The 23,001-nt window shown below is 42.7% G+C and overlaps 1 protein-coding gene across 1 annotated transcript in view; it reads right to left on the bottom strand.

Annotated features, from left to right (window-relative positions):
- Positions 1 to 1,941: 1,941 nt before the first annotated feature.
- Positions 1,942 to 23,001, bottom strand: part of LOC119174001 (kinesin-like protein KIF11) — a 65,910-nt gene continuing 44,850 nt past the window's right edge. The window contains exons 14-24 of the mRNA XM_037424780.2: positions 18,905 to 19,077; positions 16,860 to 16,988; positions 14,929 to 15,099; positions 14,235 to 14,321; positions 14,027 to 14,088; positions 13,271 to 13,370; positions 12,203 to 12,286; positions 11,170 to 11,488; positions 10,159 to 10,298; positions 8,583 to 8,663; positions 1,942 to 2,599 (exon numbers count right to left, since the gene is read on the bottom strand). Coding sequence (XP_037280677.2) covers positions 2,507 to 2,599; positions 8,583 to 8,663; positions 10,159 to 10,298; positions 11,170 to 11,488; positions 12,203 to 12,286; positions 13,271 to 13,370; positions 14,027 to 14,088; positions 14,235 to 14,321; positions 14,929 to 15,099; positions 16,860 to 16,988; positions 18,905 to 19,077 — 1,439 coding nt within the window. The 3' untranslated portion in view covers positions 1,942 to 2,506. The remainder of the gene's footprint in view (positions 2,600 to 8,582; positions 8,664 to 10,158; positions 10,299 to 11,169; positions 11,489 to 12,202; positions 12,287 to 13,270; positions 13,371 to 14,026; positions 14,089 to 14,234; positions 14,322 to 14,928; positions 15,100 to 16,859; positions 16,989 to 18,904; positions 19,078 to 23,001) is intronic.

Below are 23,001 nucleotides of genomic sequence, written 5' to 3'. Positions count from 1 at the left end.
TTTGCAATCCCAAGAAACACCATAAATGACAATTTGTTGCCTTTAGGCCCACATTCACAAAGCAATCTTGGCCTTACCTCTTGTTTTCCTCAAGTTTCTCTCTCTACATGCATTAAAACGGCACAAAAATTGTAACAAGGTAAAAGATAACAAGATTTTTCAATAATTACTGGCATACTTTATCAAGCGCGATGAATGCTTGAAAAATTGCGAGACTTAAGCTAAGTCTTTAAAAAATGAACGCAATAGCGATATCCTGTCCCAAGTGCGTACAGAGTTCAAAATGGCTTGTGTCAGTGAAGCTTTTACATATGGGTGCATTTAGTTTAATGGGTATCGTACTTTGACCCACGAGCAATTGGGTGCTTGAAATCCTTTAGAGTTTGCTATGCATCCCCTACGTGGCTTTTACGTCGGTTAGTTGGTTCCTCAACACCTTGGCACAACCCACCTAGGGGGATAGGCCAAAATGGGACTTTTTATTATTAATTCACTTCTTGAAAGGGAAGGTTGAATAAATTAGGTAATATAGGTAATATTATAAAGGTGTGAGATTTCTAAACCAAAAAACCTTGAAAAGAAAAACAAAATAAACACACAAAAAAGAAAGAAATTTTATAGATAAAAACAATCAGGAATTTGTAACAGCCACTCCTGTGGCTGAATCCAAATGCGACTGTGCCAAATGAAAGAAACGCGGGAAGTGTCAAGTTTAAGTCCAACTTTCGTAAAAGTTCTTCTAGTAGATTTTTCCTTTGACTTTTGAATTTTCGGCATGACAAAAAGAAGTGCTCCAACCACAGATTCCCTCTCATTACAATGAAGGCACAAAGGCGACTGTGCCAGTCCCGACCTGTGAAGGTAAAAGTGTAATGAAGGGACTCAACAACGCAGCCTGGTAATTACTATTTCTTCCTTTCTTGATGAACACCACTTGTTCTTCCAAGAGAACTTTAGCTGTGGGTAGTCTGATACAAACAAAAGAGATTTTTCAAAGTGATTGGCCGTTGTACGTTTTTCAAAGCGTGCTGCTGTGATATATTCAGAAGTAGGCAAAATAAGAAAACAGGGCAATCAAGGGAAGATACAGCTAGTGCATCTGCATGCTCATTCAGAGCTAAACCTCTAGGGCCTGGTACCCAAACTAGTCGAACGAGTCGCACATGTCTAGGAATGAGCGAGTGAAAAGGCAGAGCAACGTGTGTGTGTTTTTTGTAGTGGGTGGCCCGATTCAAACCATGAAGGCATGATCGCATGTACCAAAGCCCAATCCCAATGTATGCGTGTACAACACATTACTACTGCGATATTGTGTGTTACAATGCGAGGCATGTATACAGTACACGTGAGTTTGTAAAGCATGCAAATTACTTTCACTGCATTTCAAAGCAGAGGAAGTTATTTTCACTGCATTTCTAAGTAGACACATGGGTCTGTGGTAGAACACCTGCTTTCAACCTAAACGACCCGGGTTCAATGCCCACTCGGACCCAGAATTTGCATCTTTCTTGATTTTTCGGTCACAACCAACATCAAAATTGATACAGAAAACTCGAGGTAAAGCTGAGGGTGGTTTGTGAATACAGGCCTTTTTATGTAACAGTCACTCACTATGTTAGTTGGTCGAGGACATGAGCAGATTTGAGTTTTCTTTCTTTCCATGTCCAAATAAATCTTTTGTATACATTATTTTTGGCTACTCTTCAACACTATTTGATTCGAGATGAAATTTTGCTATTTACACACCCTTAAAAAAGATGGCATTCAACAAAGCTGAGCAAGGAAGTGTCTCCTTATGGTCACTTTTTCTTTGTTGCTACATTCAAGAGTGATCTCAAGAGAGTGTTTGCACGTGATGGTGCAAGGTCTCACTTTCAGCCGTGAAGCACGTGGGGCAATGCCCTTTGCACTAGGCTCGCACGCAGCGATGCAACATGCACATAAAAAATACAAGTTTATTTTAAAACACACGAACATGGGGCAGTAATTGTAATTTGTACTAAAGACGAGACTACGCAATGAAAGTGAAATGAATGAGCGAACAAACGTAAATATATATACACAGCACTGAATTAGAAACAATTGCAAATCGGATAGATGAACAGAGGCAACATAAATGAGTACATGGCCTTGAACGTTTACTTGAAAGTAGGACCTGCTACATGCATGGAGCTCATTTTAAATGAGCTCACACTTAATTTCTTATTTTGACCCCTGGTTTTCAGCATCTCTATCAGAAAAACCTAAAATCAAGTAATAATTGGCAGGCGCTATGACTTTTGTCCTTTTTGGCCACTGCTTTTCCACTCATTTTTTTTAGGGGACACTAAGCCGCAAGACAGTACCATGACAGCGTAGACAATAAACGAAAGTGCCATGAAAGTGCAATGTTTCAAAAGTTTCAGTACTGTACATATTGTCATAGTCAAAAAATAAAAAGTAAAAGTTTATATGCACATAAAATACACACAGAAACAAAATGCACAGTTCACAGTGTTAAAATGCACTAAGCATTTCGCTGAGTCAGTTGCTTTTTCGATGTTATTCTCGGCAGTTTCTTTGTCTTGGTAGTCCGCTTGGAGTTTTCTTTGTTTTCCAGCTGCAAAATCAAATGAAAATATAAGACAATATTAGCTGTTTCTTGCAAATAAACTTTAAATTAAAAAAGAACTGAGCATTCACCCAATATTTAAGCAACAGTGACGTTACTGAACAAAATCAGTGGGACAGAAGATGAATGAATTAGTTTATCTGGTAAGTGTCTTCAGCTAGCAGTTCAAATTTGCATTTACTTGTAACTACAACACAACAAGCAATGTTCACACAAGGCTTGATAGCCTTCAAAATCTGTTGACTGTTTAAATAGACTGATGCTGCAAAGAAATTGAATGAAAACTAATGAAGAGAAAGTGTTGCAAAAGGAACAACAAGGGTTCACTTGCACTAAAGTATGAAGGCCAAGGAGCAGTGTCAAATGGCAGAGAAACATGTGATATGAACAAAAGTTATAATGTGTGCATTCGCCAGTCCTATACTCTAAAGGTCTTGCAGATTATCAAAATATCATGAAAAGAGATACTTTTATGGCTTATCATATGCACAATGCCTTATTCCTTTGTGTTTATACAGTCAAAGCTAAGTACTATCTTTATGCAATGAACATACCAAAAATTGTAAATGCCATGCAAAAACATTTACATGTACATGTATGTTGTATATTTGTCTATTTAGTTTCGGTTCCGCGATCACTGCCGCAGGTGGCGCCAGTGTTGTTTACGTATATAAGCATGCGCAAGTTGGAATAAAGGCGCTTTTGTTCCGATGGGCACTCAAGTTGTCTAGTGCTTCATTCATCGGCGGCACATGCCGCCACTACATTGGCGATGAGGGTGCTCGTTTAGGAGGGGGTGTGATTTTCGTCATTTTCGCCGACTGTTTCCCGTGCCATGAGTGTTTTCGGACTGGCACCACCGCCCCCGTTCCTGCCCATGCCTGGCCGCCCTGCTGTTGCCTGGCCGCAATGGATCCGCATCTTCGAGAATTTCCTGCTCGCATCTGGTGTTTCAGACTGTGCGCCGGACCGTCGAAAGGCTCTTCTAATCCTCAGCCTCGGCGTAGAAGGCCAGCGCATATTTCACACACTACCGCTTCAATCTTCGCCCAACGCAATGTCCAGTGATAGTCCAACTACTGATACAGATTTGGGAGGTGTCAAGGACACTTCTCAGACAGAGAATGAAGCATCGTCGTATGATACCGCTGTCGCAGCGCTGCATGCGCACTTCACGACAACAACAAATGTTGTGGTCGAACGACACCGGTTCAGTAGGCGCATGCAGCAAGTCGGTGAAGCAATCAATGAGTACATTACCGCTTTACATGAGGTTTCTGCTACGTGCTCTTTTCCTTCTCAAGAAGATTCCTTGCGTGACCAGTTCGTTGCGGGCGCATTATCTCGGAACTTGAGCGAGCGGTTGCTGCTTGAAGGGTATTCTCTTTCGTTCGCTTGAGCTGTAGTAATCGCTATTAGTACAGCTCGAGCGAACAAAAAACTGCGAACGCAGTTTGAGCAGGCAACCAATGATTGCAAAGAATTCGCTACTGCAGATGTCCAGAGCATAAATGCTCACGGAAACGCCCCTCCGCCCGCATCTTCTTCGGGCGACCCCTCGAAACTGTCACGCAGCCAACAGGGCCAGTGTTACCGCTGCGGTTCACCTCGGCACAATGCACCTGTATTCCGCTGCCCCACCAAAAACAAGCGGTGTCATGGTTGCGGTATTATGGGTCATTTTCGCTCGGTCTGCAACAAAAACGCCGCTCCTGTTCGTGAACTAGACGACTAAAGTTCGATAACTGAAGTATTGAGCATTCTTGCCGTGAAGACATCCACTCGTCCCGCAATCTACCTATCAGTAGCAGTTGGTGAAACAAAGTTAACTTTTCTCGTGGATTCAGGATCATGAGTATCGATTTTGACGTATGACCTATTTAGGCAGCATTTTGAAGGTCAGCAGCTTTCAGCTGCTCGAATTAGACTACTGAACTATTCGAAGAAACCCATTCCAGCGTGTGGTTACTTCTTTGCTAAATGTCACGTACAATAACTGCACAACAATGCTTCTTTTTTGTGTCGTTGAACAAGGTACCTTGCTTTTGGGTATTGATGCAATTAGGGTGTTCAGTCTGCAGATTGATGGGTTGACACTACAATGCCTTGAAACGACAACGGTGCGCACTAGTGCTCGAACGGAGCACACTGCGGTCAAGACAGAGGCGGAGGAGTCCATTCATCTTCCATCAGAATTAGTCGAAGAGTTTGGTGCCATTTTCGATCCAGTACTTGGCATCGCAAGGGGTTTTGTTCATCTCGTCAAAACACTATAGACAATTCAGCCAGTTGCTTCAAAACTCGAGCCTTCCGCTCTAACTGCGGCCACGAGCCTCGGAAGAACTGCGCCGCTTGGAAAAAATGGACGTGATAGAGCCAATAGAGGCATCCGAGTGGGTGCAGCCCATTGCTGTGGTTGAAAAGAAAGATGGAGGTATCAGCCTTTGTGTAGATCTTCGACAGGTAAACAAAGCCGTCATAGCAGATAGCTTTCCCCTCCCTCATACAGAAGAGCTATTATGCAGTCTAGTAGGGGCAACCCACTTTTCCAAGCTTGATCTTGCATCAGCTTACCATAAGGTCATGCTTCACCCCGAAAGCCGCGATTCTTCGGCTTTTATAACACACGACGGCCTCTTTCGTTTTAAGCGCGTGTGTTTTGGGCTGGCATCGGCACCATCTGCTTTTCAGAGTATGATGTCGAAAATTCTGCAGCGGCGTCCGGTTCTATATCGATGACATCATAGTGTTTGGGAAGAGCAGAGAGGAGCACATGGCAAATCTTACCGCAGTGCTGAGGTGCATAAAAGAGGCAGGACTCAAATTAAACACGAAATGCGTTATCGATACGCCGGAGCTTGCGTTCTTAGGCCACAGGATCACCGCAAACGGTATTGTACCATTGAAGGAAAAGGTTGCTTTCATCCGAGACACTCCAGCGGCTACGAATCCAGCCAGCCTTCGATCATTTCTGGGATTGGTCGAATATTATTCTAGGTTTATTCCCAATTTCGCTGACATGGTTGAACCAATGCGTGTCCTGCTAAGAAAGGGGCAGTGATTCATTTGGTCTGACGAGATAGACGCTAGTTTCAGAAAGACCAAAGACATGCTGGCATCTAGCTCTATACTGAGAATGTTCGATGAATCTCTTCCAGTCTTAGTGTCGACGGATGCATCAGAGTGTGGAGTTGGCGCGGTCCTACAGCAGGCGGATGGACATAAACTGCACACTGTCGCTTTCGTGTCTCGAGTTCTTTTGCCAGTTGAGAGAAAATATTCGGTAGGAGAATGGGAAGCATTGGCCTGTGTTTGGGCGTGCGAGTTGTGGCACGTGTACTTGTGGGGGTGCCACTTCACGTTGCTCACTGATCATTAAGCCTTGGTGGCATTGCTTTCAACCCAAGGAACAGGAGTAGTAGGCGTAGTACCGTAGTAAGCGCTCTGTCCATCCCGCTACCCGCAATGGTAGCGGCTTGTGGTTCCCACGTCACTCACGCAGCAGGTAATCGCAGCAGCACATGAGTTGTATATGGAGTGGTGCGAACAAAAGCGCGGCTGTGAGAAAAGTATTGGTGGCCGGGCACAAACCGCCAAGTCGAGCTAGCTATCCGGATGTGTAGCATATGACAGGAAGCAGACAAGAGCGTCAAGGTGCGAGCTACACCCTTGCAACCGGTCCCCTTTCCAGAGCAGCTGTGGCTCAAACTCAGCATGGATATTGTAGGCCCATTTGAGAGGGCGCCCTACGATTGCAGATGTGCAATCACACTTGTAGATTATTATTCCAAATGGCCCGAAGTGCATTTCTGTAGTGAGACGACAACCAGCACAGTAATACGCTTTTTGGTCTTTGTGTTCGCGCGAAGGCTGTTCAGAAGAGGTTATTTGCGATAACGGTCCACAGTTTGCATCTCGGGAGTTAGAGGCATTTCTTCAAGATCGCGGCATCCAGGTCAAACATTCGTCAGTATACTATCCACAAGCAAACGGCCAAGTGGAGCGCTTTAACAGAGTAATAAAAAGCTTCATGCAAGTGGCGGTTCTTGAGCATCGACCTTTGCGCCAGGCGGTAACAGAGTACCTGGGTGTTTACCGATGCACATCGCATGCTACAACGGCAAGGGCTCCAGCTCTTCTGCTACACGGGCGGCTGCCAAGAACTCGGTTGGATGTTGTGGGGCATTCGTCGGTAACCTTCTTTGATGACCCTAACTCTGAACTCCGGCGTGTACGTGAGCAGGTAAAGCAAAAGCAACAGAGCAGCAAACGATACATGGACGCTCGGAGGGCTGCAAGAGAAACCAGAGTTGACGTTGGTGACTTCGTCAGAGTGAAGAAACCCACAACTAGATTTAAAGGCGACCTGGAATTCAGCCGCCCAAGAGAAGTGATCAGCAGGAAGGGACCGTCTTCTTTTCGCCTGGTTGACGGCAAAACATGGAATGCATCCAAGTTTTCGAAGGTGCCACGAGCCTCTGCCGCCCTTTATACGTGGGGAGGAAACTACAGCTAGGGGAGGAGGATCTCTGCCTACATGCGGGGGCCCTACCCCAGAGATAACTACGGGGACTTCAGCTGCTGCACCTTCGGCTGCGCAGGCACCCACGTCTCCTTCCGCTGCGCAGGCACACAGGTTGCCTGCTGCGACACAGTCAGCCAAGTCTCCAGGAGTAGTCACACAGCAACGCAGGGTGCTACCTCCAAGAAAGAGACTACTACCAGAGCGTTATGGCTACAAGGTGTAGCAAGAAAAGTTGTGCTAAAGCGAATGAAACGGACCCATCCAGTGTGGTGGATTCATTTTCTACTAAAAATAGTTACGTTCATTGTACAGTTTGTATTTTTGTATAGTATTTTTGTACATGTGCTAACATAATAACCTAAAAAATCCGTAATCCATATAGCTGTTTTTAAGGAAGGGAATGTGTTGTATATTTGTCTATTTCGTTTCGGTTCTGCGATCACTGCCGCAGGTGGCGCCAGTGTTGTTTATGTATATAAGCATGTGCAAGTTGGAATGAAGGGGCTTTTGTTCCGATAGGCACTCAAGCTGTCTAGTCATTCATTCATCGGCGGCACACGCCGCCACTACCATGCACTTATACGATCATGATAGTATCCAGGCCTTTCTAATTGCCACACGATGAGCCCAAGTGCACAGTGTCAAAATAAAATTACCGTTAGTGAACTAGGTTCCATCCACAGTTCTGACTAAGGTGTCACAAATGGTGACCAAGCAGCTGTGCAAGATGAAGTGCTGCGGCTTTCCTATCATTGCCATAAAGTTCGCAATAATGGCTAGTATGGTGATGCGGAATACATCACTTCCTTTCCTTGGACGCTACCACCATTTTTCATTTCACACATTTGTGGCACCACACACTCGACAAACCATCCGAAAAAAATATAGATTTGGGTAAATAGGTGGCAATAAACAAATTTGAAGATATTAAATACCTATGCTTGCCAGAATCAGAGGATGGATTCAGATTATGCAATTTTTGGAATTAATGAGGGTTGATTAAGCAAGGTTTCACTGCCATTAGGTTTGGCCAAGTGAAGAGAAGCGGAAAATATGAAGAGGAATACAGTTGCAAAGAGGTCTTTGTTGGGATGAGTCAAACTACACTCAAACCTCATTATAATAAAGTCACATCTGCCACAAAAAAGTTGTTATATCCAAAAATTTGTTATAAGCATATATTCTTAACACTGTATTTATGATCATTCGTTACATCAGGGTTCATTATATCATGGTTTGAGTGTATTGCAACTAACACAAGAGCAGGTGAAGAAGGCAGAAAGGAGGCTTGCGTCCCCGAGGAGGAGACAACAAGACTACTTCAGCCATATTCAAATATCAACAGCTCCATAGCACACCTATTCACAATTATCACCTGCATGTTTCAGTGACATTTTTACTTATTAAGCACTTTTAATCTTTTAAATTGATAAAGTTATAAAATACCGCAGGATTGAATGACAGAGACTCCGTCGATGATCCAGAAGAAGACTGAAGCGATTTGGTGAGTGGTGGATTCAGGCCACCCTGAAAACAAAGAGAATTTTGTAAACGATGGGCCATAGTCAAAACCCAGGTCATTATGAATTATTAAATATCATCTTATGTCAGCTTTTTAGCACAAAACAACAAGTAATTCAACAGCAGAAGGAATTTTCATTTTACTGAATAACACCCATATTTCACAGAAAATCAGATCATAGGCAGCCATTACCAGCATGCATATAAAGTTATACAATTCACGCATAATCAAGTTCTGTCAATTTGACACCAATTCATTTGCAAGGTACGTTCAATAAGGATGGACGGCATTGGCGTAGCCAGAGAAGAGAAGGGGTTTATTTAAAGCAATACCTCGTAAACTCAAGCTCGCATATCTCGAAAAATTGGCTAAGTTGAAATTTTCTGTGGCACTGAACATTTTTCTATACATCCTTTTTTCCTATTTTCCTTTACCTAGAAGTGTTTTTGCGTCGGATTGTAGATAACTCGAAATATTTACTGGGAGGAGAGCCAAAACTCCGCCGCCAAACCATTTCACAAGATTCGCGCGATGCTGTGACACATGAAGTCCGTGAGTGCAGTGCTCGTGATTTTTCCCGAGGTGTGATTTCCGTTCATCTGCGCATACTGAGCGGTATGAATTTTTCGCTGTGAGGAGCGGCAACTTAGCACGAGTGCAGCAAGCATGACATCAGAGCAAGGCAAGTTGCTAACGCTAGAAGAAAAGGTTGCCCTAATTAAGAAAGTGGAGTAAACAGGCCGAACAAAATCGAGCGTCACGCAGGAATTCAGAATCCCTTTGCCTATGCTTTCGACGGTGTTGAGAAACAAGCAGAAGGTGCTGGATGGATTTTAGCAGAGCTTCTTCAGCCAGCGGAAGCGGGTTCGAGGGTCGAAGTTCCCAGATGAAGCGATGTTGATGGTATGGATTTGAAATAAGGTCGAGTGCAGCAGCGGAAAAGATCGACTGACGCGATGTGTCAAGCAGCTGGAGGACGCCTTCCTAGGCCTGAGTACGACCGCAAAGCAGGCAAAGCAGTGCGGCAAAACCCAGCCGGTTTAAATCTCTTGTATGTTATTTTTTTTCTTTTAAACCTGCACAAGAAGGAAGATTAGAAACTGCAGCTGAAAAGCCGGTAAGTACTATTAATTTTTTGAAAGGCGCTCATTGTCCCCGCGAATAGCGCAACTTTGCTTATCTCGAAATTTGCCCCGAGCTTAATAACTTTGAGTTAACGATTTATTACTGTACACTGATATACTGGCACTTACAGTGTCCTAACTTTCTTATTGCGTTAGTGCTTGCATGCCCTGTCTTTTTATAATAAAGTTGATATACATACTGTGAATGATTGTGTGCATGTGTGCAGACAAATCTGTCTTTAGAGCTATGTTGTCTTCAATATTGTCAATGCTCCGTCAAAGCACAGAAGCTACAATCATAAAAAGACGACTTGCCACATGGCAAAGTATATGAAGTCCAATGACGCTCCTACGTCACATACACTGGTACACTTACCTCGTCAGATGAGGGAAGCTCTAGTTGTGCTGCAGCGTTAAAATCCACTGCTGTCCTCAGTCTCTTTAGAATCCGCTCATGTGGCGATGTTTGTGCCAGCTGCGTCGGGAACCTGTATTCTCGTCTCTGGGGGGTACAGCCTAAAAAATTAAAAGAAAGAATAAGGAAAAAGAAAACTTGCACATAGCAAAACCCTCAGCAGAAAGACTAAAAACACATCAATCAAAATGTTTCAATAGAATGAAAGGAAGCATTGCATACAAAGCTCCCATAATAAACACAAAAGTGAAAAAGCTATTAGGGTAGGTTCTAGAGAACTGAAGGAACCCATCTCCTTCATTCAAAATAAATTTATCGATAGGGAGCTGAGCGTCGATTAGATATGTTCATTTATTTGAAAAAAAATTAGGAAAGAAAAAAGAAAAAAAAAAGAGCAAGGTACACATAACAATTATACATGATGAAACTTTCCCATAAACACATCGTGCATGACCAATTTTGTATATGTTGGACGTGCAAATAAACATGCTACCCCCTTTGTCTATAATACACTTTCGGCACTAAATGAAGACAAAATATGGAATAGAGCAGCGAAGTCCATTTTCTTTTTCAGCATGTCCTACAATATGGCACTGTTATTTCAATCCACCAAGGTTTTTTCATTTTTTTTTTAAATGCATGAGCTAATTAAGAAAGCTTCACTGCATAGCCTTCGTGTCTCGCAAGGAAGCATTTTGCAGGGGCATGGTATGCGATGTTATGAGATGCAAAATCTACACGGCAGTAAAAACACTTATGTGCTTTCAACCCATCATAGCAAGGTACCTAGCCACATGACATGTGGGACTCCCAGAGGCTGCAATATAACAGAAGGTGAGAGAAAAAGCACTACATGGACACGCGTGCACTAGTATCAAGAATCAACAGGATGAGTATAGTCATCATTGGCTACATCAATACAGAATTTGAAGACAATAATCGTCAATGGTTGTTAAAAAGAGACGCTCTTACCTGTGGGCACATACTCCTGCAAGTCATTCTGGAAGAAATCGGAGACCACTGAGGAGCATTTTGCCATGTCATTGGAGATGCCTGCACGAAGAGCTTCGGAAATGTCCTGCACTTGCGCGGTCTTTACAGAGCCATGATGGCCTGTGGACGAAAACTCGCCACAGCTCTTGGACACTATGGCGTCGAAATTTCCAACCAATGTCTTGGCCTTGTCAGCTTGTCCTCGTGTGATGTCAGTTCCTGCCCCGACAGCTTCCGACATGGCAGTTGTGCAGACAGCCATTTGATCGTCAGCAGCTCTTTTCTGCTCGACGAAACACTGAAACCAGAAGAAGGTAGGACAAGAGAACTGTTGTGAACTACATCGCTAAGTACAGCTGGATGAAGGTAATGACATATACATTGCTATTTTGGAAAAGTAATGAAAGCGCTTTGGGATTACAAAACATAAGTGCTCATTCACAACTCGTAGTACATTGTATTCACATCACAGATACATGAAAATCTTGTCTCATTATTCAACCTCTCACACTCAAGTTTTGGCACTCAAACTTTTAAGACATTTTCGTTTCCTTTTTTTTTTTTTTTGGAAGGGGGAGGTCAATTTTCTTACACCGTAAGGGAAGTTGACAAGTTATATTAAGAAAAAAGCAATAGGTAAATTTCTTTTAAAATTGCTTGAGTTCTTACTTTGCTTAAGAAAACAAATACTAATATGATTTGAGTTTCATTACAGTCAGCTACTATATTGTCTGGCAGAACAATTAGCAATGTGTACAAAAGTGGCATGGAATAATTAAATCAGAATTACTGCACTGAAAACAATGGGCACTTGAAAAAGAAATGAATAAATGGTTGTAACCATGTCCATATCAATATCAAATTAAAAGTTTGCCTACGCTTTCAAGGACATCTATAGTTGAGGCACAAAATAATGATATAGGTCATGCATGTGTCATCATCAGTTTACTGCCATGCACAAAAACTACGCTACATTGCTGGGTCCTACAAAGCAACCCAAACAAAGACTCACTTCACTCGTGGATGCCACCGCATCAGAGACGCTCTCTTCCACCAACTTGTGTATGTTGGAAAGGTCAAGCGCAGCCTCTTGTGCCTGCATGAAAGTGGCACACCAAACTGTACCCTCCTGGAAAAACTTTCTTAGTGCACCAACTGCTCAATCAAGTATAACAACAACAGTCCATTGTTTTTTGAATGCATACAGCAAGCCAACCTCGCTATAACAGTAATAACCAGTAGACCTGGTTTTAATAGCTACATATTCGTTATGTAAGAGGCAATCTCAAGATCGTACAGTAAAGCTTTTTTTTTTTTTTGACTGAATACTGTATGAACTTCTCCAAGTTTCTACACTTCATATCTTCTTTCCTTTAAATCACATTTTCAACCTTCCAGCATCAACCCTCAACAAAAGAAGCAACACAGTAATGAAATTGCCGAGATCCATTTACATCGTTACTTCATACTCGCGATATCTTTTCATACTCGCGATATCTTTTCATACTCGTGTATCTTGTGATAAATTGACAAGATTTTAAAAGGACACTCAAGTGAAACAATGAATTGGTTCAGATTGATTAAGTGTGCTCTATGAAATCCAATGTTAACTTTCCCATCGAAGGGAAAAATAAAGCTAAAACTCATTTCTAAACTTCCTGCAGATATTGTCACATGTGAAGTAACAAATTCCAAATAAATTTTTCATACTTTGGCAACACAGGCTCAATGAAATTTTCTGAAACTTGATATGTCAGTTCTATCGGCCCCTCAGAGGACAATGTATTTCGTTTTTCCAGATCACGAACTACATGGGGCCAAGCAGATGCCATCAAAATCTGGCAACACAAGGTTTGGCGCAGGAACTTCAAGGCGGTGTCACCACCCACATTTTCTTTGTGCATTTTCTTGCTTACCAAGCTTATTCTAGCGGCAAGTATGGTGATTTGGTAATTGTGAAACAGTAAGTTACTATATAGTGCTTTTAGCTTATACATATACATACTTCTTTACGCTACCACGTTACCGGATATCAAAGAAATATGCATGTGTCAGGTGCAACAGCTTTTAAACCACTTACCCCCGCCAAGCGATCTTGTATTGTCCTGGCACTGGTTTGGTGCAGAGCAGCCACACTAGAAACAAGGTCGTCAGAGGACTTTTCCAGCAATTCTGCATTGCTGAAAATAAAGGAATGGGAATTCACAACTCCATCATTGAATTGGCCAGTCACAAATAGTATGTGCAATGTGCAAACCCGAAGCAGCTCCGAACCCTCTAAAGACATAAGCAAGCACCGGCATAACCATACTGCAAGCATTTGCAATATACCAAGCTGCTCTTAACTGCATACACTCCAGCTTCTCAATATAAGACATGTAGAGGTCACAAGCATCGCAATGAGCTACATATACTACAAGCTATTGACTAGAGGTGGCTGCTAGGGATCACGGGTTAAAAATGACAAAGAAATAGTTAAAGAAAGAGAAAAAGACAACCACCCGTTTTGTAGCACGAAGCCACAAAGAAATCCGGACAAATTTTCCAGAAAGAGAAGCTTCTTAGTAGCCGAAAAATTTGTGCTGGTTCGGGGTTGCAATATTTATGACAAAGAAATGGTGTACAACATCCAGAAAAGTACCACAAGAACACAGTATTTTCAACACTTGACAGAGTTTTCTATTGTTTTCGAAACGCTCCGTCATGGCTACAGATTAATGGCCAAGCAGTCTCACAGGCTTTTGAAGAACAAAAACGAGTCTCTAACAAAATATGTGAAGCTCATGGCATGCACCTAAGAACATTTCAAAATGAGGACTGCAACTAGCGTGCTTACCTTTTGATGGCAGATGTCACAGCTTTGCCCCTTTCTGCAACTGTGGCAGAGAGTCCAGTCATCTGAAGATCAGGGTGGACAGGAACATAGCAATATATGCAAGTTTCACAAAGTGAATGAAAAGATGTGCACGGTAGAGTATAATAAGCACACAAATTACAGGGAGCAGTTTAAGACAGGCTTACAATGAGACAAGAAAAATTATTACCTTGGCCATGGTGTCTTGTTGATCAGCCTCCATTTCAAAGAAGGACCGCGAGAACTTCTCGAACTGCTGCTTGAAAACTGCCATGTCCTAAAATATGGGGAAACAAAAACAAACGTGGAGCCAATGTGAACTGTCAAACCAGCTGTCATTATGCGTGTATGTTTGTGCATTTGTATGTCAGGCCCAGAAAGCACAATATATCCGACATAGGATAATGCCTGATTAATTGCATGCAGAGGCAAAAGCCAAACAGACATCTGTACATATCACTGAAGAATGCCACACACTGCTTCTGTTTTGACGGAACAAGTTAAGCTGATCACGCAGGGTGTTTTCCCACTAAGTTAATAGCCAAGGTACGGCTTTCCCTACAACCCCATTGACTACAGTGGCCAACCTGCATACTACGAGCACATGAAGCAAGCAGCAGTGGCCAGCTTTCCAAAAGCCTGAAGTTTTTTAGCAGTCCCTCGCCCACCGGTTGCCACAACAGCAGGCAGGCCCCATGTACTGCCTATATGTGCTCAGCTGTGGCAGCTACAGCAATGTGTGTCTAGCACCACCACACCGAACTGCGGCCTGCAATCAAACTTAAAAAGTTCAATAAAAAAACTGCCGCTTGTAGCAAGCTCAAATAATACCACACCAAGAGCTGAAAACAAAAAAAATTGCGACGAGGAGGTATGATACTGACCTTCTTGGCTTCAGTGCTTTTCGCCTCCATTGCAGCGTGGAGCCTCTGGACCTCCTCATTGCTGGTTTCCAACTCCCGACACAACTTTTCAACTTCCTCCCGTATGGATGACACAAGGTGGTGCACCTGCTGCTTGCAGTGTGCAGAGACTTCATCCGAGACAAGGTGGCACTGCGAGAAAGTGTGGCTCAGGCTAGTGCTTTCAAGATTTATGACCGGCACATTTACCGAGTATGAAATGCTTTCAACTCCTATTAGTGAACTTCAGGTGAACTGGAGCCAAAAACGTCGTTATACCTGGACAATCAAATGAAAACCTCCAGGCAGTCAGTGGTCTTTAAACCTCAACCTATCATAAAAGACCACATTACATACGGTAGTTACTACCCAAACAAGTTTTGGAAAGTAATGTTTGTTCAGCGTACTAGCAGTGACTGAAGATTGGTTATTTCCTATAGTGACATTGCAAAGATGGATACAGAGCACATTGCACTCTATCTCTGCTCCTTTCAATGCTCGTGCTGTTTTCAAGCGAACTAATACATTAGAAGCCACAATGGATAATTATGTGGCCGTGAAATAGACTAATTTATCCGATACTTAGTACTATGACCACAGTATATTCAACACTCATACCACTTAAAGGGACCCTAAAATGCTTTGGCGATTTTCTACAAACACATTGGGCTGGTAGACCAAGTTGCAAGAGTTATTTAGAGACCAATTTGAGCTCTCTGTGTAAACTTTGTAAATTTATTACAACACTTTAAAGCTGCGAATCACTGCAGATTGGTACAGATTGTTAAGACTCAGCCAAACAAGTTTTCAACTGCCCATTCACAGAGCGAAATGCCCATTCACAGAGCTGATCTGATTGGCTGTCATGGGCTGTAAAACGCGCGGAAGTAAGATCGACTGGTAGGATGGCGGCATGTTTCGGAGCAGATATGAACCACTTGCGATCTTCGTCTCTGTTGCCAGACGGCGTGCGTCCTGCCGGGCGCACTATGTGATGGCCTAGGAGACTGCGCAACCAGTTGGCGTGTGATCTCTGAGGTCAGAACTGGTGAAAGCTCAAATCGTCAAGTGCACTCATGAGAGCTCTGCGATCGCCAGCAATACCAGCGTGCCTCATGAGCTGAGGTGGCCAGGCAGAGGCCTGGAGGAGAGTATGATATAATTGTCCGTAGCGACCTTGGTACACAGCGTGCCACTAAATTTGGGGTGCAAATGGTTTGATTATGCTCTAGCCTAAAGGCTGATAAAACTTTAAAAAACTGTGTCAGGGTCCCTTCAAGACTAGAAATCTTTCAAAGCAAGAGCCTTCGGTTACATTATTGCAAAAGCCAACCAACCAGAACCCTCAGCTTGTGTTATATAGGCTTTATTTGACAGTTAACAGCAGTAGAAGTTCATACAGCAAGAACCAGGGCCTGCGTGTTCAGCAAATAAGCACAGTTTCTCCGATTTCCTGATAAGAAGTGTTTTACTTACAGCAGCAAACCCGTGAACTTCTAGAATTAATTTCTGCGCCCCGATGCAAATTTTTTTGTTTGCCTGCACATTTCTGAAGCTCTAGACTTTGGCTTTTTAAATGTGAAACCCTCGTTCCCTGAAATGTTCTTCATAGGCAAAAAATAGCCGTACAATTTCCTTCTCCCCGTCTTATTTGCCAAGTACCGACAGTGACACCAATGACAACCACTGAAAACGTGTTAAAGAAGACCGTGCGCCTTTAACAAGGCTAGGTCTACCTATCAACAGAAGCCTTCTGTCTGAATTCTTAGCTGCTGTCGGTGCCTCTACAGCAAATTGTTTTTCCATCCACTGGTTCACATCTGAACTATGGATATATGCTTTGTGAATGGGTACTTTCAGTATTTGACCAATGCTCTCTTAATAGTTAAGATAAATTCACAAACTGTGCTCACCAGAGATGTGACCTGCTCTCCCAAGGCCAAGTGGTGCTTCTCCATCTCTTGCAACTTCTTTTGCCCTGCTTGCATGCGCTCCACAACAAGAAACTGGCAAAGCCTTTGCAGCTGTTCCTGGTTGTTGGTCTGTAGAAGTGATGTTCCAAAAGAAGATAACTGTAGCAAGCTCAACTGGAAATACCACCTCGGCAAGAATTAGTAGGGTTTCAGGGACAACAGAGTATGAATTGATGGCAATGGATGATTTACTGTCCCATAGAAAAATGGTACTAAAGACATGTTGCAATGAACAGACCTGCATTATTCTTTTAAGGTTGGCCGCCACCTTTGGAAAAAAACTTTAGCAGCTGTAGTTCCAAAGTTATACAGTAAACTGTATTCCCATGTTGTTAGTCTGTATACAGTTATACAGACTAACAGCATGGGAATTTTTGTTTGGTTTCCTATAACTCATTGCAAAAAAAAAAATTGCATACGACGAACTGCGTACCAGGCCTCTTCTGTTAAGACAAACTCTCACATTAACTCACAGCGACTGGGATTGTGCGCAACGAAGATTGTAGTCTTGGTGGGAACATTCAGGCGAATGAGGGAAAGCAAAACGAATAAACAAAAAGCCTTCCTGGCCCAAAAATGGAAAGCAAATTGCAATGCAGAGGGAGGAAGAGAGACAAGCAGAAAAAAAAGGTCAACACACAAAACTTGTATTTTCCTCATTTCTAGCCTATAGGTGGGAAAAGGGCAGACTGTATCAACAAAGAAAGCAACAAAAAGTGTTCAAGACTTTCTCATAGTAAGGCAGATCACCTAACAGGCCTAACTACAGGGACCGTTAAACCATTTCGTCCGGAGTACAATAGAGAAAGAAAGAATACAAGAGCTTGGCTAAAGAGGAAAAAGTAAGGGAAGGAAGGGCAATAAAAAACCAAATGGAGGGGAAAGTGGGAACAATTGTCTGAGCATATAATGCACATACATTTTAAGCTTGCAACAAAGGCATATCCAAGTGATATCAAAGCCAGTAAAACAGGTTCATGGAAGGTGTAAAGACAGAAGAATAATTTTTTCAAAACTGTGCTGATCTCTCTCTGTCTTTTTTCTAATAGTCAAAATAGGGTCGTGCTACAGTTTCATTGTTGAAATGTGATAGAAATTTATTCATTAGCACATTTATTATGAACTCCCGAAATTGAGCGCTCATTGAACTCGTGCAAGTATTCTACTTGTAGGCATAGTTTTTATCAAGATGAGCAAAATAAATGCATTTTCTTATTCCATTTGTCCGCATTGTAAATACACCCATTCAGTGTTTTCAAGCAACATATTTGGGCGCAATTGGCATGTTAGCATTTCTTTCTTGGGGGCACTTCTAGTAGGCCGAACTCCGGATAAGACAAAAAAATGACAGTGGTTTCTTCAAGTTCCTCTTAACGGGAGTCTACTGTAATTATACTTTCGGATTGTAGGGCTAAGGTGTCTCAAAACTTCAAAAAATTAAATTGCTAATAATGTAAAAATCTAATTTATTAATCAAGATGTTCCAAAATATGCACATCGCACCAATGATTATAACTACAAAACGGTATGCGTGAATCAAACATGACTTACCAAGTACGTGGAGAGGACGTAACTGGTATGTCTAACCACACATGCTCTAAGCTAAGCTAAGATATCGTAAAAATAGTTGATATCGTTGATATCCGGCAGGTTTGTTTTGCACACAACTGGCCACACACAAAAAAAAATTACACCACGTTACAACGAAATTTAAAACTGGGACTTCAACCTTCATTTTCTCCGCTAATAATGAACTTACAATAGTAAAGCATGTGGCATTCAAGTTCTCAGAGTGCAGTTCGACAATCTAAACCGACTCATTATTCTTCCTTCGTGTACCTTTAAGCTCTACACAAGTAGATTATATGGCTTCTTGCTCCAATGACGAGAGCAGGCCACCAAAACAAAGCACCCGCTCCTATGACGAGGTAAGTAGCAGTGGTGTAATACAATCAGGTACAGCAAAATGAGTTCGTGCTGCGTACCAAGTTGGCCGCCATTTGAGCTGCCTGCTGCTCCTGGGAAGCTTGCACTGTGGACAGTAGAGAAGAGAGGAGGGCAGTGATGGCTGCTGCACTCTCGTCAGCCAACTTCTTGGCTTCCAACGTGTATGCAGCAACCGCAGCCTGGTGTTGCTGAACAAGACTGTCCAGTGAAGCTGTTCAAAGGAAAGGCAATGAAGGGAAGCGGCTTTACATCTTGGAAATTTACATGCTGACTGGCAGTTCAAGCAGCTCAACAGGTATTGAGGCAATTTACAAAGCAGAATACATATTTTGAATACGGAGCAGAAAGCTTAAACCTGGGGCAGAAAGTAATTATGATTTGCACCGTCCTTTAGAGACTAATTCCTATTGAGAATAAAAAAAAAAGTGCTTAAGGGAAGATGCTACTCGAAGACACTTTTTTTCTTTAGTATTCACCCTAGAGCAATGAAACTTGAGCTGTTTATGGAACTTTTTATGCTGAGTTCAAATATATAATTAGTTTTCTTGCAAGTTGCTTACTTTCAGCTCTGCAACATAACAAAGTGAAAACCTTAACTCTTTTGCCCCCCCCCCCCCCCCTCGTTTCATCCCTAAACTTCCGTAATTTTTTTACCATTCATAGTTCATAAAGTTTTAAATGAAGTGTAGACTGCAAATAACTAATTAGGAAGCACATACAAATTATGTAATAGGCATGAAAAATAATATACATAAAACGTCCATATTACACCTACCCTAGGTTTCCGTACAATTTTTTATTATACAATAAAATATTGAAATTTAAGCAAGATAATTGTATTTGTCACACTTTAGAAAAATTTGGGCAGTTTCATGCAGATTCGAGCACTAGAAGTACCCAAAAAAGGAGGGGCACATTTGAAAAAATGGTGAAATTTGTTTTTTGAGAAAAACAAGTTTTAAAATTAAAATTGAGTTTTTACTTATGAAAAACCTCCTTAAATCTGATAAAGTTTGCACACACAAAAAAAAACTAACAATCCTTCTTGTCGTGGCCACTGCCACTAAAATACGCCGGCACCACGAGTTTGTCCTTCTCAGCTATTTCGAGCCGACTCCTCACAGACATTTCGCTCACAGACAGGGCCATAAAATGCTTGCCAAACTTCCGCTCCGCCTGGCAGAGCCTTGTGTCAACTGCAAGCTAGGAAGAATTTCGAGAGGACTGCGAAATCAAAACTAAGTCCAGTGTCATGCCATTTTGCGGCCATGCTTGTGCCACATACCGTCGTACATAATGGCAATGTCGTAGCGAGCTCCTTCGACCTCGCAAGACAGGCGCTGACGTCATCCATTGCCACGCGAGCTCCTTCGACCTCGCAAGACAGGCGCTGACGTCATCCATTGCCACATCACGAACTTTCCGGCTGATGGCTGTGAATGACTTTTCATGCATTGGCTTTTGCAAGCCAACAACTGCCGCAAATCAGACTGCTCATAGCCTATTCCTACAGAGCGCACCACAAAACGGCTTTCACGCGCGAGCAATGGCTTTTTTCATTTCTAACATAGGTAAGTACATGAGAAAAGCATTGTTCAGCTGCGCTTTTCGCCAAGACATGGACGCCGCAAATAGGTTTTACGCCGCAAATAGGCGCAGCGGCTAATGGCGGTCGCCAATTTGTACCACGTGATAAGCCAGTCGCGGCGCTTGAAAAACGAGCAGAAGCGTGTTTTTCTCTTATTATATTACTTGCCCTGCATCAGCGAGGGAAACTGTCGTTACTTGAAGAGTGAGGCTCGACTCTTCGCCTCATGCGACCACAAAGGCGAGCGGCGGCGCCTTATGGGCGGCAAGGTGCTCGAAGACTGTACACTTTGGACCTTTCAACAGGTATCTCGAGCTCTTGAGATGCAATATTTAAAGCATTTCCAGTTAGGTCTTGACATGTTTTTTTTTTTCGTAACAGTAGAGGCACTAATCTCATCAAAACAGGCGAAAATGAAAAATTGGTAATTTGGAAGAAAACTCTCTTTTCGACCCGCATCTCCTTTTGATGTTGTCACACACCCTTCTCCAAAGGTCACAAAACAATGCACTGCTATGACGCATCATCAGTACCACAGGTAGTGTACAACACTAGTGATCAATCACCCCTGTGTTTGAGTGATCCTTGAAGGTAATGCAGAGAAACTAGCTCCCAAAGTATGCGATATGCATTGAAAAATTGCTGAACCCCTTTGTAAAAGACTATAATACAAAATTTTAAAAATCTACAAAAAGGGGTTATGTACTCAAGCCGTTGTTTGGACAACTGAACTTGTCTTCCTCAAGGCTAGAAGGACACAATAATAATAATAATTGATGGGGTTTAACATCCGAAAACCACCATACGATTATGAGAGATGCCATAGTGGAGGGCTCAGAAAATTTGAACCACCTGAGGTTTTTTTAACGTACACAAGCCTTGAGCATTTTCATCTCTATCGATATAATGCCGCCATGCTGGCCGGAATTCAATGCAGCGACCTCCAAGTCAGCAGTCGAGTGCCATAACCACTAAACCACCCCGGCAGTTACGAGCATACGACCCGTTTGAAGAAATACCACTGAACCAAATTCTTGCCCCAAAATTTCCAGCTAAATTGAAAGATTGGGTGATGAAATCAGCAAATACAACCTTCATTTCAGGCAGAAACTCGTAGAAAAAAACTATTTTAATGCGTTTTTTGCAAACTGCTGCGTCTAGCAGCTGTAGCCGTGAACTATAGGAGGTGACGTTACACTCGCCAGAAATGGGCATGTCAACCATGACAGCAGTCTCCCGCATCTCTCTCCCCCTCACCTCCCACTACTACCGTATTTACTCGCGTAATCCTCGCATAATTCTCGCACCCCCACATCGCCCATAAAAAATACGATTTCTTTTTTTCCTCGAGTAATTATCGCACCCCCGAAAACTGCTGCAATAATGTCGTCTGCTCTTTCCAGCCACTGATGATGACAGCGCACGTCATCTGGCGCCATCTCTTAAGCATCAAGCGTACTATTGCACAGAGATTCAATCCAACTCAAGCGAAGCCGAAGTGGCCAGTGCGCGTTGCGGCGTGTTTTGTATGTTGCGTCGGTAACCTTGTCAAGTTATGAGGCGATGCTGAAACTGTACGGCTGCTTTCAAGTTGCAAGTGATAGATAATGCATTAAAGAACGGCAACAGGGCCGCTGGTAGGCCCTTGGAATTGATGGTAAACTTTATTTCTTAAGGAGGAAACTGCGGACAATTCTGTTAAATAGCCATCAGCCCAATACTGACGTCCCACACTTACTTTTTGAGGGCTCCTGTTGAGCGACGAACGCTGCCGCTACGCTCGCAACGCCCGCAAGCTTTGCGTATGGTATTCTAATTCTCGACTATTTGCTTTCACTTTTTGTGTCTCAATTTAATCTTGTCTTGTGTTGAACCTCTGCTTTTATTGTTGAGGTAAGTTTTAATTAGTACTTCTTAAAGCTTGCTGTTAGTTGTTGGTGTGAGAATCCCGATTTGCGGCCACTTCGTTTTCTTTTTCGCTCTGTACGTTTTCGTAGAAAGTTTTCCCCGCGTAATTCTCGCACCCCCCAACTTTTCATCGGTTTTCCGGCAAAAAAGTACAAGGATTATGCAAGTAAATACAGTATGTTTCCCAGAATCGCCAAAAATAGAACACTGCTCCCAGCTGAGTTGAAGCATCAGTGTTTTTCTGGAAGGGGGAGAGAGGCATCAAAGAAGAGGTGGAGAAAGGAAAGAGGAGGTCAGGAACCCTGCATGCTCCTCAGTGACTGTGATGTCACAGCTCCTGCTCGTGTGTAGCCGCTGCACGCTGTAAAATCCACTAAAAATACAGCCAACTCTCCAAAAATACGTCAAATAAGCTTTGTTTAATGAAACAGTTATGTCTCCGGTGTAGAGTTTCGATTTTTTCGTGAGTTTTTCTAAGTTTTTTTTTTTCAGCATCCTTTTAGGAATTGTTTCATTGCAAGCTTTCATCTTTCCCTTCCTGCTGATTTTTTGGGGTATAAGAGACCCCAGAGTGCCTACATTAAAACAGAGGTTGATAAAAAAATGCAAACATTGTAACCAGCTTATAAGAGACATCTC

Source organism: Rhipicephalus microplus, chromosome 5 (assembly GCF_043290135.1).
Source record: "Rhipicephalus microplus isolate Deutch F79 chromosome 5, USDA_Rmic, whole genome shotgun sequence".
Taxonomy (NCBI): Eukaryota; Metazoa; Arthropoda; class Arachnida; order Ixodida; family Ixodidae; genus Rhipicephalus; species Rhipicephalus microplus.
This window is presented reverse-complemented; position numbering and strand designations above follow the sequence as displayed.